Genomic DNA, 16,781 nt, shown 5'->3' with positions numbered 1-16,781 from the left:
CGCATCGATCTGTAGGGGTTACAAAATCACATCAAAAGATGTCTTACTAATACTGTAAATATACTCCCCGATGCTTGAAGTTTCTCAGTACTCCTTACTCTTACGCTTGCTTTTTATATACACATGAAAATCATCACACACTAATTATATAGTTAGTGAGGCACTTTAAATAATAAATAGTGCAATACATCACATGCATGTAATTAAATGTCATTTTTAAATGCAATAAGATCACCTTACCTACATGTCCATTATATTACCATAATCAACATGATAATAATATAAATATAATCATTTTACTAATAAACCATATCCCAAACGTAAACCTACGAAAACCTTGGGTATTCGAGTCATATATGTACCGAAGTACTTGCACATAAGGTCATGCCCACCACTGTACTGTGTCCTTGCACACTGTAGTACTAAATTAAACATGCACAAAATGTCCTTGTACACTATAATGCTGAATTAAACTTGCCGCTGCTGGACTCTATGGCATGCCAATTACACCATGTTCTTCAATGACTTACTTGGGCATATAGATTATTTTATTTCATCCATGGCAATGTATATTCATATAATTTGGCAATGGGCAGTTCATACCCGAAATAACATCATGTAAATTAGTGATCAATGCATCATATTTTCAACCTTGACATATTATGGACATGTCAATAATATGATAAATGACATAAATATCATGACAACATAAATAAGGTAGACTTATCGCAAGTCTTCCTAATGATGTATAAAACATTCATATATAATGTCATGCATGCATTGCACTCACCATGACACTTTATATATTTCAAAAGATTAACCTCTCTAAGTTGCAAACTTGATCCTTTATATACTATATTCGCTTCGAGTACGAAGTCAATCATGATTTGTACAAAGTTACAATTACATATCGAAGCTTACGTTAGTATCGTACTAACATAATTAAATTCCAATAACAACAATCCCTAAGGTATATTCGAAACTTATTCGCTATCAAAATACTTCAACATTTATGATTTTTTTAATATTGGCACCAACTTTTCTAATTTATGTAAAATGGTCCTTCACCATTTTACCCACTTAAATTTCAATACCAAAATTCCAGCATTGAAATAATTACCAACCAAGTACATTTACAATTGCATAAACATCTTAAAATTCCCTAAACTATTCGAATATTGCATAAAAATACCAAACTTGCTAAACACCCAAATTGATCCAATTTCACATTCTAGCATCAATTTCAACACTCAAACAATAATTTCCGTCATAGTACAATAATTATTGAACAATTACACATCAACTCATAACTTTTCCATAATTTCCAATTAGGTCCCCTAACTTTCATAAAATTACAAAATGGTCCCCAATTTTTTCTAAGGCTTGTAGAATAACTCTTACATCATTTCCAGCCCTTACATAATTTTTCCAAAATTTTTCCTTAATTTTTCTCACCCTCTTTAGCCTAGGTCGAATGCTTTGAAAATTCAATACTAGGGTTTTCATGATTTTACTCGATTTTGATCTAATTCGAGCATGAAATCAACCTCTATTCAACCTTATAAAATCTCTAAAATCAAAGCCCTAATTAAATTTCATCATAACATAAACTTCCCCTAATTTTATGGTTTGGTTGAAATTAACAAATGCATTTATAGTAGGCTTAATCATGATTTAATCATTAATCAAGCTTGGAAATGATTCTATAACCTTAAAAACCTCAAAATCCATCATCAATTCCAAAAACCCTAATGTGAACATAAAATCTAAAATTTGGGATCTTTGAAATCAAGAAAGATTAGCATCCATAAATGGTATCAAACGATAGTGTTTTTCGAATAGAATAATTTTTTATTTCACGACTCGATCCAAAATCTAAAGGAAATTGTTCAAAACTTAAAAAGAAAATTTCTCTTACCTAAGGTTGAGACTCACAGCCAAGGGAGAGAAAAGAAGAACAAGTTTCATGAAATTTTGAATAATTTCATGTTAATTTACCTTTATTTAAGCTTATATGAATTTAAAATCCATTTAATTGGGAAAAAACCATTTTACCATTAATGAAACTTTATAATTACCATCATACCAAGCCACATAACCCTTATCATATTTCCAAAGTCAAAGATGGACAAAATATTTCTCCCTTTACCATTTTGTCCATGTAACTTCCCGAAATTATCAATATTGCCACCTTAATCCAACGGTACAAATTGAACATGGAAATAAATCCTCAAATCCAATGGTTTATATTATTTTACATCATTTAAAATGTGGAAGTAATATTTTTTAAGCCTAATTTATCATCCTTCAAATTTTCTCAAAATTTTTATTCGATCTGATTTACCGAATTTTTACCGGACTTTAACCATTTTTAGTTTTTAACATAAATTTCAGATCAATAATATGTTTTACATAAAATCCCACTCTTAAGAGTAAACTATCAATTAATGGAATAAAATTATTTTTAGTAAAATTACCACTTTGGTCCCTAATTTGTTTTTTCCAATTTTATACTTTATCCAGTAAACTTTTAAAATTTATGTTTTGGTAACTAACTAATATTTAGGGGTATTACAGTCACACCCTAGGGTTATGATAAGCAAATATCAAATGGAATTTATTTTACAATTATTGTACATGACTAAATAATATAATTTGAGTTAATATATGTATATTTGATATACATAATTTAATTATCCGAATATAAAAAATGAATGTTAAATAATATATTTCTGATTACGAATATTTTAATGGATATTATATTTAGAATAACTAAATGGTCTATATAAAGAAAAACAAGGGTCTAGCAACAACAGTTATTTTTAGCCGTTTTCTTCAAAACTGTTCTTGGGAAAAAGGATTTCTATTTGCTCTCAACCGGCTGAACTAAGTAGAGGCCGAGACGTTTATCGTGAAGGCTACAATTTGAATTGTTCGTGTCTGCGCTACCGTATTGCTGTTTTTCGAGGAACTTAATGTAAGTAATCATATCACTTCCTCTCGATTTCAGTTTCATTGTACATGAATCGCTGGTGAGACTGTTGTATTTGCTTTCGCTGAGTCATGGGGTGCACCGACTGTCCCAACAATTTGACCTTCGACTCAAGAAGATGAGAGGTTGTATAGAAAGGAAGTAGATGAGAGGTTGTATAGAAAGGATGAGGAAGATGTGGAAATTAAAACTGGGTTTGAGATCAAAAGCCATGAACTTTTGATTTTGGGTTTGTTTTGAATTATTCCTTATTGATGTTAAAGGATTCAACAGAGGAAATCTCAATATATTTTCATGGTTACAGTACATATAAAAGAAAAATGGAAGCTGTTAATTTTTTCCTTCAAAATCGACCATTAAAAGAGAAAATAAAGAATATTTTGAATCACTTACTTCGAACTTGATTATCTTTACAAATTTTGTTTGCCAAAGTCATCTTCTCTGATCCTCCAATACCCCAAATTCCAACAACATTTAAATCATCTCTTTTAATCAACATATTTTTCAACTTATTTCCCCCCAATTTCAAACTAATTCCACAAAAAAATTCCCAAATTAGAATCCTCTCTGACTTCCATTCATGGATCAACCTTCATTGCATTGGTTCGTTGCTCCAACCGATCGAATCGTTCCATCATTTCAGGCCTCAAGTGGTGCACATCGGCTAACAAGTGAGTCTGTATCAGTCCGCTAATAAACCTTTCAACTTGTTTCTCCAACTTCACTATCTTCCTCACCAGCTAGAGTTTATTTAGTTGGAGGAATATGAACGGAGAGCCATTGTTGCTTGGAGGTGCAGTTGGGAACTGGAAGAACATGATGAGTGATGAGATAAGTCAGCGCTTGGAGGAGGATGAGGAAGAAGAAAAAGAAGAATAATGGGATTTAACGAGAGTTAAGTGTCACATCAGTACAAACTAACGGGAGGTAACAACATAGACATTATTGAAAACGAACTAAAAGTTCGATGATTGTATTGCAAGTTTCAAAAGTTGGGTGACCAAAATGCAAATGGCCTAAAAGTTTGGGAACTATTTATATACTTTACCCTATATTTAGTTATAGTCCATTACCACCCGAAAACAAGAAATTTTAATTAAATTTACGTCTCAAATTTAGGACTTCTCCCAAAAAAATTAGTGTCCAACTATTAAGTTAATGAAATTGGTCGTATATTATCAATTTTATATTTAATTTATATAATTGTTTAATTAAATACTAAATTATTAAATTATTTAAAATATAAAACATTTTTCATTATAAACCAAATTACTTAATTAAAAATTAAATTATTTTAATTTTATTTTGGAATAAAAATAATTAAATATATGTTCTAAAACATCAGTATTAAACTATTTTAAAAATTAAATTTGTGTCATCTAGAGGTGGCAAATGGGTCACTCGGTTCGGGTCATTTTGGATTTTGGGTATATAATAAGTCGGATTGGGTCATATCAGATCGATTGATTTTCAGAGCGGGTCAATATCCGATCAATCATTTTCGATTAGGGTCAACTTTGGATCTTTGGGTCAATTCAGGTTAAGTTCTATATGAATCAAATAAATAATATATAAAATTATTGATATATATATTTTTTTTGTAAAAAACATATTTTTTTTAATCTTATCATTTGTGTTCAATTTCATTCAAGTTCAATTATCATTTAGGAATTATAATTTAACTCAAACTCGACCTATAAGATGCGCTAGAGTTTGTGATATTTTTTTATTGATCCGGACTGAAAAGTTTATGGTAATATTTATTTGATTAAAAAATAAAATTTTAATTATAGATTTTGTTATCTATCAAAATTTTAAATTAGATATTAACATTTAATTATAAATATAATATTTTTATTATATTTAAAATTAATAATAAGATAATATTTATGTTCGAATAAATATTATTCTAAATATATTTATAAATGTATTATATCATTATATCGTCGATAGACCTGGTAAACTTGACCTGAACCCCGATTACTCGAACCGATTTACCCTACTCGATATCCAATATAGACATGAACATGATGAACAAACTTGATCTGAAACCCTAACCATACCTGACCCTAACCAAAACCGATCCAATTTTTAGTTGAACCAATATGGACCCATATCCAATTTGATCTGAATAAAAAATAACCCGAATCAAAAACAATCTGAACCTAAAGTAAACCGAACTAAATTTAAATCGAACCGAAAGCAATCCGAACAAAAAATAACCCAAATTGAAAGCAACCTAAACCGAAAGCAATCTGAATTTAGTTTAACCAAATCCAATTCGAACCAAACATTAACCCTATTTTTAACCCGATAAATGGGTAAACGTGACCGAATAATTTATTGTTATTCATTAACAATATGATGAATAGTAAAATGATGCACGTTTTATTCTCTTTTTGAATTATATTACTAGTTAACCGCCATCTTTGATAATAATTTAATAGTTTATTATTATTATTCTCTTTTTAAAAAAATATCTCCATAATTGATTTGATAATTTCTAAAAAAATTAGAAATTATTTGAAATGAAGTATTATAAAGTCAAGTTACTACTCAAAATTTTATTTTGTATGATTAAATTTAATTATCATCACTTAGATGATATATTATAATTAACTTTAAAAGAAAAGAAATTTCACTTTTTTACGAACACAAATTAACATGAAATACAAATCTCAAATAAAGAGAATTCACTTTAATTCAAACGATCAAAATTATTTTTAATAATAAATTAATGAAAAAAAGTTAAAATTTTAATTATAATACAAATATTAAAAATTTACTTAGGTATTATTTTTAAAATTTCATAAAATATTAAATTTATAATTTAACATATGATTGGAAATTTTGATTGAGAATGAAATTTATAATAGCAAATTTTATTTTTTACCAAATAGTTTTCACTATAAACTTTTCGAATCAAATAAATATAAAATTCAAGTTACAAAATCTAGCACGTGTTATAGGATCGAGTTTGGGTTAAATTATCATCTCTAAATGATGGTTTAATTAAAATAGTGAACGATTGAAAGTTGAAATTAAGCCTAAATGATAAGATTGACAAATAAATAGATATTTTTACAAGAATATATTAATAATTTTATATATACTTAATTAGACTCATATCCGATTCAACCCGAATTGACCCTAACCAAAAATGAATCGATCTGACATTGACCAAATCCAAAATCAATCGATCTGATATTGACATGATCCAAAAATCAATCGAATCTGATATTAACTCGACCCAAACATCAAGGGATCCAATATTGACCCGAATTGAAAACTAACCGACCCAAAAATGAATCCGATCCAATACCCAAATCGACCCAATTTACTATACACCCAAACTTAATCCGAACCAAAACTGATCTGACCTGAACGAAATTAAATTGAATATAATCTAGATACGAAATAATACGATCCGAAATAACCGGACCCAAACCTGATCCGAATGAACTGTTTGTCACCTCTAATAATCAATAATATTTTAATTTTAAATTATAAATAAAAAGAGATATATTTATATTGTAAAAATAAGTTATTTATGTATTATAAAAATAAGTTATTTTCATATTAAATTTAAATAACTGTATTTTTTCATATACAAAGGAATTAAAATAATTTGTAAATTAATTTAATAGTTCTAGAGAGTTATTTTAGTAGTTACCAAAGTAAAATATTAAATTAACAATGAGTTAATTATATTATATGTCCTTAAACTATAACTCTCATTTCAAATTAGTCTTTAAACTTTTAAATATTCAAATTTTATCCCACTACTATGAATCTCATTCTAAATTGGTCTCTAAACTTTAGATATTTCAATTTCATCCCTAAATTCATCCAACTATGTAATCCATTTCAACCATAGTTTAACCTAAAATTTATTTTTTTCAAACATATAATAATGTAACTTGCCTAATGATTTTATTAACAAGAGATATGATTAGTATATACAGATAATTTAGGATAAGAATAAAATATTCAAAAAGTTTGGGGATGAATTTAGGATTAAGATTATAGCTTGGGGATGAAAATTACATGTTCAAAAGTTTAAGGACTAATTTAGAATAATAGTCAAAGTTTAAGGATGAAATTAAAATATTTCAAAGTTTAGGGACTAATTTGAAATGAAGGTCATAGATTGGGGGACATATGTTGCAATTAACTCATTAACAATTCATAATTTGATTTAAATAAATTAAAAATCAATTCAATGAGTTATTTTAGTATTTTTATACACTTTAACTCAATTATTGGGTTAAAATCAGGTCAATATTCGGTTCAAATCAGGTTTGAGTAAATTAAATTCGAGTTAATTTTGGTTTAGATTATTTTTTATTTGGTTGCTTTCAGTTCGGATTACTTTTTGTTTAGATAAAATTCGGGTCGGTTTCGATTAGATTTAGGTTACTTTCAGTTCAGTTTACTTTTGGTGTGATTAAAATTCAGGTCAATTTCGGTTCGATTTGGGTTTCAGGTTAAATTTGAATCATCATGTTCGGGTCTATTTTGGGTCTCAGTTCGAGTAAATCGGTTCAGGTAATCAGGTTCGTGTCAAATTTGCCAAGTCTAGTGTCATCACCCTATTGGTTGAATAAAAATAGTAAAAACTATTATTTGATTATTGACGTGGAAGTTTAAAAATATGAAAAGATTATCACAACATGCCACGACAGCTTTACCATTAAGTTTTTAACGGTTGGTATTAAAATGAAACAAAAACTAAACTTTAGGTATGATTTTGAAAAATTGAAAGTTTAGGTATTAAAATATATCAAAAGTGATAGTTTAGGTACTAGACTCGTAGTTTAGCCAAATATATATTTAACACCATAATATATATATATTGCAAGGTACAATTGAAACCGAAGAAAACGAGCATGAAAATCTAGTGGGCATTGAAGGCGGATTGTCAGTTTCTCTTCATTTCGCTTTAAAAGAAAGCAGAGGCAAACACGCAGTTCAAAGTCGGACTAAGTTTTTGTTTGAACATACCAACTTCCGTAGGCGATGGCTCCTGCTATGAAGATCCTTCTCGGATTATTAACATTTGTCACTATCGGAATGATTATCGGTATGTCTTTTTTAGAATTTCATTATCTCTCAATCTTTCAACATCAAAAACCAATGCTCTTCTTTTCTCTTGAATCAATGTTATTCTGATTTCCCCACCATTTCTATAATTTTAAAACAATGAGAAAACAGAGGTTTAGCTCCACAGATTGATGATGCATTAGGCTGAGATAAGAAATGGGGTTTTTTGTTTTGTTTTTCTTCTCTGGTTTTTGAATTTTAATCGATTAGCTTCAAATAATTTGGCCGTATTTTTGTTTCGGAATGAGTGAATTTATGAAAATTTTCTCATAATTATCACTTGTATGTCATGGTTGAAGAGTGAGATTTCAATTCTGACAATGAGATTCTTTTTAGCATTGAACCGATGTTTTTGAATTTTCAATTGTTTTTCTGCTTAGATTTGCTGTTATTCCTTATATATGAAATTGTTATGGTATTGGAAAATTGCAGGAGCTTTGTTTCAGCTAGCATTCATACGAACGTTAGAAGATTCATATGGTATTTTTCATCATTCTATATATATATATATATATATATATATATATAGCCTAACTTGTCGTGCAACAATAATCCTATGTTATGATTTATGACCAAGTTTTGAGTAAACTAAAAATATCTAGCACTACTAGTTCAATATAAAGCTTTCAACCGTTAAAATGTATATTAGAAGAAAATGTTCTCAATGGATATAACGTAGAAGTAGAATTGATTTGAAAGTTTATGCACGCTGAGTACAGTTATATTACAAAAGATGATATTTGCTTTGTTAAAATATAACTTGTATAAAAATGTATGCAGGTATGTCAAACTTAGCTTTGATATAAATGGATCTCTGCCATACATATATATAGGTACAGAGGTTGCATTTCGGGAATAAGTACAGGGTTGTAAAGTATGTTACTTCAACTCTTCCACCATGTCTAACACTTGTGTCCGAAACATGGGTATGGGGATATGATCTCCATAGGTCCTCCAAATATATGAAAAAAGTTAGACAAATTTGACCATACCTATATTAGTCATATATCAAAGTCCCACACTAAATTTGAGTCGGAAAATTAGGAGAGTAAATTTTTTTTAATGTTTTAGCTAGCACCATCTTGAATATTTCACTCATTTTTGTCTTTTGATATTCGTTTCACATGTTTAATAGGTAATTATCAGTTTCCTAATACAAAATTGCATTCAAGTCGGCATGATGGTTATCTCAAGTTGCCAATAGGTAGGTATGGTTCTTCGTCTAACTTATGTTGTTCCTACTTTTCATTTATTTTGAACTATCTGTATTCAAACACCTTTCTTCAACACAATAATATGGGGATGAGACCGATAAGTATATGACCTCCAAAGATCCTTCAAATACATGAAAAATTTTATAAAAATCTGACTATACTCTTGTTGAATACATAGCATAGGTTCTTATGTTATTCTGACCCGACTCTTCATTTTCCTTGAAATATATATATTTGGCACTTTTTTTTGGACACACATTAGGACATGGATATGTGGTTACTCTCTTTATATATATATATTGACATAACTATATTCAACACGTACCGGTATCCTATTTTTGAATTCGAATTTGAGTAACATCAATTGTTACTTGTTCTCAAACAATAAAGTAATAAACATTTTTTCAGCATAAACGAACTTTTGATAAAGAATCTTTAAGTTTAGCCAAATTTTGTATTAATGTATTTTTGTATTTTCAGGTATGAGTCATTGGCGTGGTGACAAAGAAGCAGAAATTTTGCGTCTTGGATATGTATGTTTGTTAGGCCTAAACAATTGATGTATTCTTGTCATATTTGATATTAATCGTGTTTAAGGTATTTTAATTTATATAACTTTTGATATGCTAATAATTTGTGTTATCAACATTTTGAAAATTTTGTATATTTGTGTTGTGTTCATGTTTTTTTTTTGGTCTTACAACTCTAATATAAATAGGAGCATAATTAAGGCAGGTCAAATTGAAGCTATGAAAAGATCAAGCCTGAGCATGATTTAAAATTTGAGGTTGCTCAATTAAATTTGATTACTTGGTGAAGAGAGAGATTGGTTTATATGGTTTTATGTTGTGTGAAATTAATCCAGAAAATGATTCTTCTTAGACCATTTAGTTTTTATTATGGAAAACAAGAAGTTTGACTTCTTCTTCTGATTATGTAGGTCAAACCTGAAATAATAAGCTGGTCTCCTCGTATTATTGTACTTCATAATTTCCTTAGCTACGAGGTACATGTTTTTATTTTTATTTATTTTTATAATTTTTTGAAGTTTTTTGTGTTCGATGTTCATGCCTGACATATGAGTATGGAAATATAATTTTCAAGGATCCTTCATTATATTGAAAACTTAAAGAAATTTGATCATATTCGTGTTAGACATATACTTGTATTTGACACACAGATCTCTGAGTCCGAGTTATCAATGATTGAAAAATAATGGTGATTTACTAGAAATCATCACATTGTAAATTCTGATTCATTCAATAACTAGGTGATATAAGACAGTTATGTGATTAGAGCTTTTGGAAGTTTTAAGATTCAAGTTTGTAATAAATTGGGTGGAATTAAATAATGAAAAAAATATATTTGTAAGCTGGACACTAATCCTCTAGGGTAGGGATGGAAATAGCAAGTGGCCGGGTTTTCTGCTCATATTGATGTCAATTTCACTTTTATGTATCCTGTAGGAATTTAATTTTATTTAGGAAAAGAAAAAACTCCTCAACTCCTCCTCCCTTATCCCTTTAACTTACATGATACTCTATATTACATTAATTTTATAAAAAAAAATCTAATTAAAATATAAAAAGTAGTCAAATAAATATATTAAAATCTAATACAATTTTATGAAATCTTAACCAAAATATTTCAAGACAGGTCAGATTTGATCAAAATTGACCTCAAGTCTTAGAATTCTTAATCGATAAATTGCCCGTCTCAAACTCGTTTTTCGAAGAACATAAAATAACAGTATATGGAGTTGAGTTGGATCAGATTGAAACCCAGTAGGCTTGAATTATTTTGCTAACTCTGCACAAATAGAGTTTAAATTATCCTATTATGATAACTGCAGGAATGTGACTACCTTAGAGCTGTTGCTCTCCCTCGGCTTCAAGTTTCTACTGTGGTGGATGCAAAAACTGGGAAGGTATATCTAACTTCTTTTTCTTTCCTCAAATTTGCAGTGTCTCATTATATTACTTGAACTCGAATTTGAGTGTTGAATAAAAAGCATATGTTTGATGTGGGCACTTTTTTCTTCTAAGTTTATTATATTTGAGGGTCATATCCTTTTATGCAAAAACTGTTGGATATGAGTGCTGGACGCAGATACTTAAAAAAAATAATTAAAGAGTCCCATCTAAGTGTTGAATACATGTACGTACCTATTTTTTGTGTAAAGTATTCTATTTTTTTGAAGTTCACTTGGAATTCAGTGACTAGAGATTTTCTGTTGAGAGCATATCAACGAAGGCAATAATTTATTTTAGTACTCAGTTGTGATATGATAAAATACACGAACAAGAAGCATATACATAAATTGTTAGATCTACTCTTAGTTTTGATAACTTAACTTTAAAAGCAAGAATTGATCGTACATCTAAGCCCTTGTTTTTCAGGGAGTTAAGAGTAAGGTAAGGACAAGCTCTGGAATGTTCTTGAAGCCAAGTGAGAAATCATATCCAATAGTACAGGTTAGAAATTAGTACTTCTAGAAAAATGAAGAGTCAAAGTACTATAATTTCGATTTGCATGATAAGTTCCTTTCCTAACATTTAAAAGTGATGTTTATATCTACCTTTTTTTTTTTGATAAAAGTTTATATCTATCTTTTCCAATTTCTTAATAAATTGTGATTAAGTCTTTTCCTCCTTTTTCTTGTTTCTGTTAAACTCGAGGCAATTGAAAAACGGATTTCAGTCTTTTCTCAAATACCAGTTGAAAATGGGGAGCATATACAAGTTTTAAGGTGGGTTGTCTAACTTAATTTTCTTGTAAAAATATTGCTGAAAAGCAAGAACACTGAATAATATCCAATGCAGCACAGGTATGAAAAAGATCAGTTTTACAAGCCCCATCATGATTACTTTTCTGATCCTGTAAGTTATATGATTCTTTTTCAAGACATATTTAGGGGTATAAGAGACATTTTTTCTTGTAAGTTACTTTGGTTCATCTTGGAAAATGCTTGAATTTGGTTTGACCATTGTGGAGTTAAGTTCAGATATCCTAATGCTTAACTCTCTGCTTGTGAGTCTAATCGAGCCTTTTTATTTTTAATCTGTATTGGAAATTCGTCGAGTTTGAGCACAAATAATCGAACTTGGACAAAAAAAAACTTTTAAGTTAAATGAGTTTAATCGAGTTAACTCAAGTATTTCAGCATTTATCTGAAATTGAGCTCAAGTCCAACTCCGAGCCTCTAATTTCAAGTCAAACTTGAATTAAAGTTTCTTATAGCTTGAGCTTGCGCTTGACCTGGCTTGATTACATCTATAAACGTAGTCTATCTATTGGTTGAGGTTGGTTTTATATCTATTCTTATGACATGGAGGAATCTTGATCCATTTCTTTGCCACTAATGTAGTTTAATGTGAAGCGTGGTCAACGAATAGCAACTATGCTCATGTATCTTAGTGATGATGTTGAAGGAGGAGAAACATATTTCCCTCAGGTAATTCCTTTCCTAAAATAACATGACCATGAATTTGATGTGAACTTCTGTTAATCGCTTGCTCAAATTTCGGTGTAAAAATGAATATTCATTTTTTCAAGTTTCTTTTTCTTTGAGTGCTCTTGAAGGTTTATATCCCCATACTCATATCCAATATCCATTTAACAGAAGTGTTTTAAACACGGATATTTAAAAAATGAAGAGTTGTACTAAGCTACTTTCTTGATTTTTCGACATTTATACAATGAACTTTCTACTTTCCATTGCATAGCAAGGCTGGTTTTTGATATTTTAGATTTCCAGTCGGTCAATATTTAAGTATGATCTTCTCCTGAATCCTCTAGTTTGAATTCATTGAATGTTTCTTCCTGGTTAGTCTTTCTTTGACAAACATCAGACATTATCGGTGTGATTCAGATTCGAGTGTCAAATACGTATATTTGTTTGACATGGTATAGTTAGATTTTTCCATTGTTTTTCTTGTATCCATATCCCATATTCATGTCACATGAGTATCACACAATTTTTTTTTCCTACGGTTTTTTACTGTGTTATCTGTTCTCAGGCCGGTACGGGAGTTTGTAGCTGTGGAGGGAAGATTGTTAAAGGGTTGTCGATAAAACCGATCAAAGGAGATGCAATACTTTTCTGGAGCATGGTTTGTTTCCTTCTTTTCGATATATTTAAATTGCCAGCTTACATGGCTGCCTGTACTGCTGGACCTACCTGTTTTTGGTTCAACCGGTTGAACAAACTACTCCTGTCCAATTTCTAATCACTGCTTGACGTTTTTAATCACCATCAGCAATTCACATTTCAGCTCTTGAAACAGCTTAACTAGTTATGTGGTTTCAATTCTTGATATCTTGGGGGTCATATACATTCGATAATCGAACCGGAATACGGAAGACATTCTTGCCAGTTTTACTTTTCGTACCTATGCCATATCTCTTACTAAAAAGGGCATCTTATAGGATACCTTAAGTTTGAATTGATTCAGCAAGATTTCTCTGCTTTGGTGATCTTTGTTGTTTGCATTGCTTGCTTTGGTTAGGGACTCGACGGGCAGTCCGATCCGGGTAGCCTACACGGAGGATGCGCTGTTTTGTCCGGTGAGAAATGGTCGGCAACGAAATGGATGAGACAAAAACCTATATCCTAATTCTAAATCCTTATCGGTCCTTCTTTCACTATGTATAGAAATTGTTAATTGGACTTGAACACAAGTAACGGATACAGGTATGTTTTTAATGTATCCTTAAAAATTCGGATATTAATGTAGAATACGAATACTTTAAAAGAAATAAAGAATTGGAGAGCAAACTTAACTAGAAAGTTACATAATTGAGTTTGGCGTTTGCACTTAAAAGATCAATTTAACTCGAATCCGACGGGTTCTGAGCCGATTCGATTCGATAGGTCGGTTTTTAAAAAAAATCAGATTGGTTGGAATTTTTAAGGGATGGAGTCGGGTTGGGTTCATGTGGATAGTGAAAAAAACTCCGACCCACCCGAGAATAATAATGTAATTTTCTGAAATTTTTATTATTTTTTAAAAATTAAGTCTTTATTTTATATAGGGTCGGATCGGGTTGGATTTTATATTATAAAATTTTGGGTTGGGAAGACTCTGGTGGAGGGTATATATTTTTCAAGTTAGATTCGGGTGAAGGATATAAAATTTTTGGATTAAGTAGAGTTGACCAAAAACCCGACCTGTTGTCATCATTATTTGCACTTAGCTAGAAATTTACATAATTGAGTTTGGTATCCAAATGTGGAAATGTATAATTTATCTGTTAGTTAAATGTATCCCATGTTCTTAAAGTACGACCCTCATTTTAAATTGGCACATAAACTTTTAAATATTTTAATTTCATCCCTAAACTATGATTTTAAATTAGTCCTCAAACCTTTAAATATTTCAATTTCATCTCCAAACCACGACCTTCATTTTGAATTGGTCTCCAAACTTTTTGAACATTCTAATTTCATCCCAAATTATAATGTATATACTAATCACACCCATTGTTATTTAAACCATTAGGTCAAGTTATATTATTATATGTTTGAAAAAAATAAAATTTAGGTTAACTTATGGTTGAAACTAGTTACATATTTGGGATTGAAATTTGAATATTCAAAAGTTCAGAGACTAATTTAAAAAGAAGATCATAGTTTAGGGATGAAATTAAAATGTAAAAAATTTAAATACTGATTTAAAATAAAGGTTATAGTTTGGGGACACATGATTCAATTATCTTTTTATGTGTAAATGTTAATTTCTACAGTCCATCAATTTACTAAAGATGTATGTTACCAAGAACACCAAGTGTATAAGGGTCTTCTCAAGGAATAGAGAAGATAGATACATGGACTTCTTTACTCTCTATTTCTTTCTCTTCTCCATGATTTCTCTTCTTCTTAAATTTGACCATCTTAAACTCCAATAACCACCTTATCTCGTAACCAACGGCGGATCCAGAAATTTTTTTTTAGGGTGGGCACATATATGTTAATAGATATAAATTTTTTGAATGAGGGCGGGCACATATATATTAACGGTATAAAATTTTTTAATGATGTAAGCATAAATAAAATTTCATGGTGAAAACCATTAATAAAACGGGCCACTAATAGAAGAAAATTCAGATTTCAGGACGGGTACAATAAAATTTCAAGGTGAATTAATCGAAGAAAATCCATATTTTAGTGCCTACCCTCAGCCATGAGTGCATCAGCCACAGCTCGTAACTCTCTATTTAAATAAAAATGGATGAAGTATAATTAATACCTTCCCTTAATATTGTGATCTCTACTTTGGTGCGGTGAATATCAATCGATTTTTTCCAACCAAAAAAGATCAATCACAGATGATCGATTTCGTATTAGAACTCGAAAAAGGATTAATAAAAGTACTCTATAAAAGATTGAAGGAGAACCACCCAACACCTCTACAGAGAATTGAGCAAGAAGAGAGATGTCTGATAAGTCAACGATGCTGATAAATAAAGAGAAAGCTATTGATAACCAAGATCCATATGAAATCTCATCTTGAGAAACGTTACAAATTCTATTACTTACTCCCTTTATTATTATATAAGTTAATTAAATAGCACGAATCAAACGACCTTAGTGATTAAAGGTACGATTGTTATTCTTAGGGGTCTTGAGTTAGAGCATTATGTATGTATGAATATTTGAGCATTCATTATCAAATAATTAAATTTTGCAATGGGCAAAGGCTTAATTTGTAATGATTTAAAAAAAATATATATTGATGGCCAAAAAATAATTAAACCATCAAATTTCAAAGTTTGGGGGCAATTGTCTTTTTCACCTGGAACCAGAGATGGACCGAGAGGTAGTCGTCCCCTTAAAAATTTAAAATTATTATATATTTTCTATTAAAATTTTATTTTCTCCCCCTACCCTAAAATTTTAATAGTTCGAATTTGCCCCTAACATAAAATCATGCTTCCGTCCCTACAGCTAGAACGTAAGTTCATCCCTGCCCAATAGAAATAATGAATAAAATCAAGAAGTTGGGGAAAAGGAATTTATTTTAGTATTCAAACACCTTTTAAATTTGTTATTTTATTTGGAGTAAATTAGAAATGCAATACTCAACTTTATTTTTCAATCCTATTTTAGTCACTATAGTATAAAAATTTTAAATTGAAGTTTTAATTCGCTTCTATTTTGGTCACTCCATGTTTGAATAATTAACGAAATTATGAATGAATATTTTTCTTTTAAAAATTATGAAATGACCCCAAAAAATTATTTTTTCCCAAAAAAATTCTTAGTTTCAAATTCCAAATGGTTTCTCAATGATGAATCATCTTCTTTCAAATCCCAACAGTGGGGAGATTGAGAAGGAGGAAACAAGTTGTATATATTGATTTCATACTGATTGGATGGTGAATATTATAGTTCATAACTGCCGCAACCGGTCCTTCGGGGGGAAAGCCGACTAGTTACGACGATGAGGTTTTTTGAAAAGGTTTTTGATGAA

At 29.8% G+C, this 16,781-nt stretch overlaps 1 protein-coding gene across 1 annotated transcript; it reads left to right on the top strand.

Moving 5' to 3' along the window:
* The first annotated feature begins 7,888 nt into the window (after positions 1 to 7,888).
* Positions 7,889 to 13,979, top strand: LOC120152693 (prolyl 4-hydroxylase 1-like). The gene is made up of 12 exons (XM_039164865.1): positions 7,889 to 8,063; positions 8,528 to 8,575; positions 9,231 to 9,299; positions 9,790 to 9,842; positions 10,250 to 10,315; positions 11,162 to 11,236; positions 11,709 to 11,783; positions 11,988 to 12,058; positions 12,137 to 12,188; positions 12,677 to 12,763; positions 13,329 to 13,421; positions 13,818 to 13,979. Exons 1-12 carry the CDS (start codon positions 8,012 to 8,014, stop codon positions 13,923 to 13,925), a joined length of 849 nt encoding a protein of 282 aa, XP_039020796.1. The 5' UTR covers positions 7,889 to 8,011; the 3' UTR covers positions 13,926 to 13,979.
* The last annotated feature ends 2,802 nt before the right edge of the window (positions 13,980 to 16,781 follow it).

The sequence above is a fragment of the Hibiscus syriacus genome, unplaced genomic scaffold, assembly GCF_006381635.1.
Source record: "Hibiscus syriacus cultivar Baekdansim isolate YM2019G1 unplaced genomic scaffold, ASM638163v2 tig00111095_pilon, whole genome shotgun sequence".
Classification (NCBI taxonomy): domain Eukaryota; kingdom Viridiplantae; phylum Streptophyta; class Magnoliopsida; order Malvales; family Malvaceae; genus Hibiscus; species Hibiscus syriacus.
The sequence above is the reverse complement of the archived record's forward strand: the minus strand, read 5'-3'. Positions and strand labels throughout refer to the sequence as shown.

Bases quoted from the DNA above. Each gene is read 5' to 3' on its own strand.
- LOC120152693 (XM_039164865.1), top strand. From the start codon at position 8,012: ATGGCTCCTGCTATGAAGATCCTTCTCGGATTATTAACATTTGTCACT. The intron at 9,300-9,789 runs GTAGGTATGGTT...TTGTATTTTCAG, and splicing joins TTATCTCAAGTTGCCAATAG to GTATGAGTCATTGGCGTGGT. The intron at 12,189-12,676 runs GTAAGTTATATG...CCACTAATGTAG, and splicing joins ATGATTACTTTTCTGATCCT to TTTAATGTGAAGCGTGGTCA.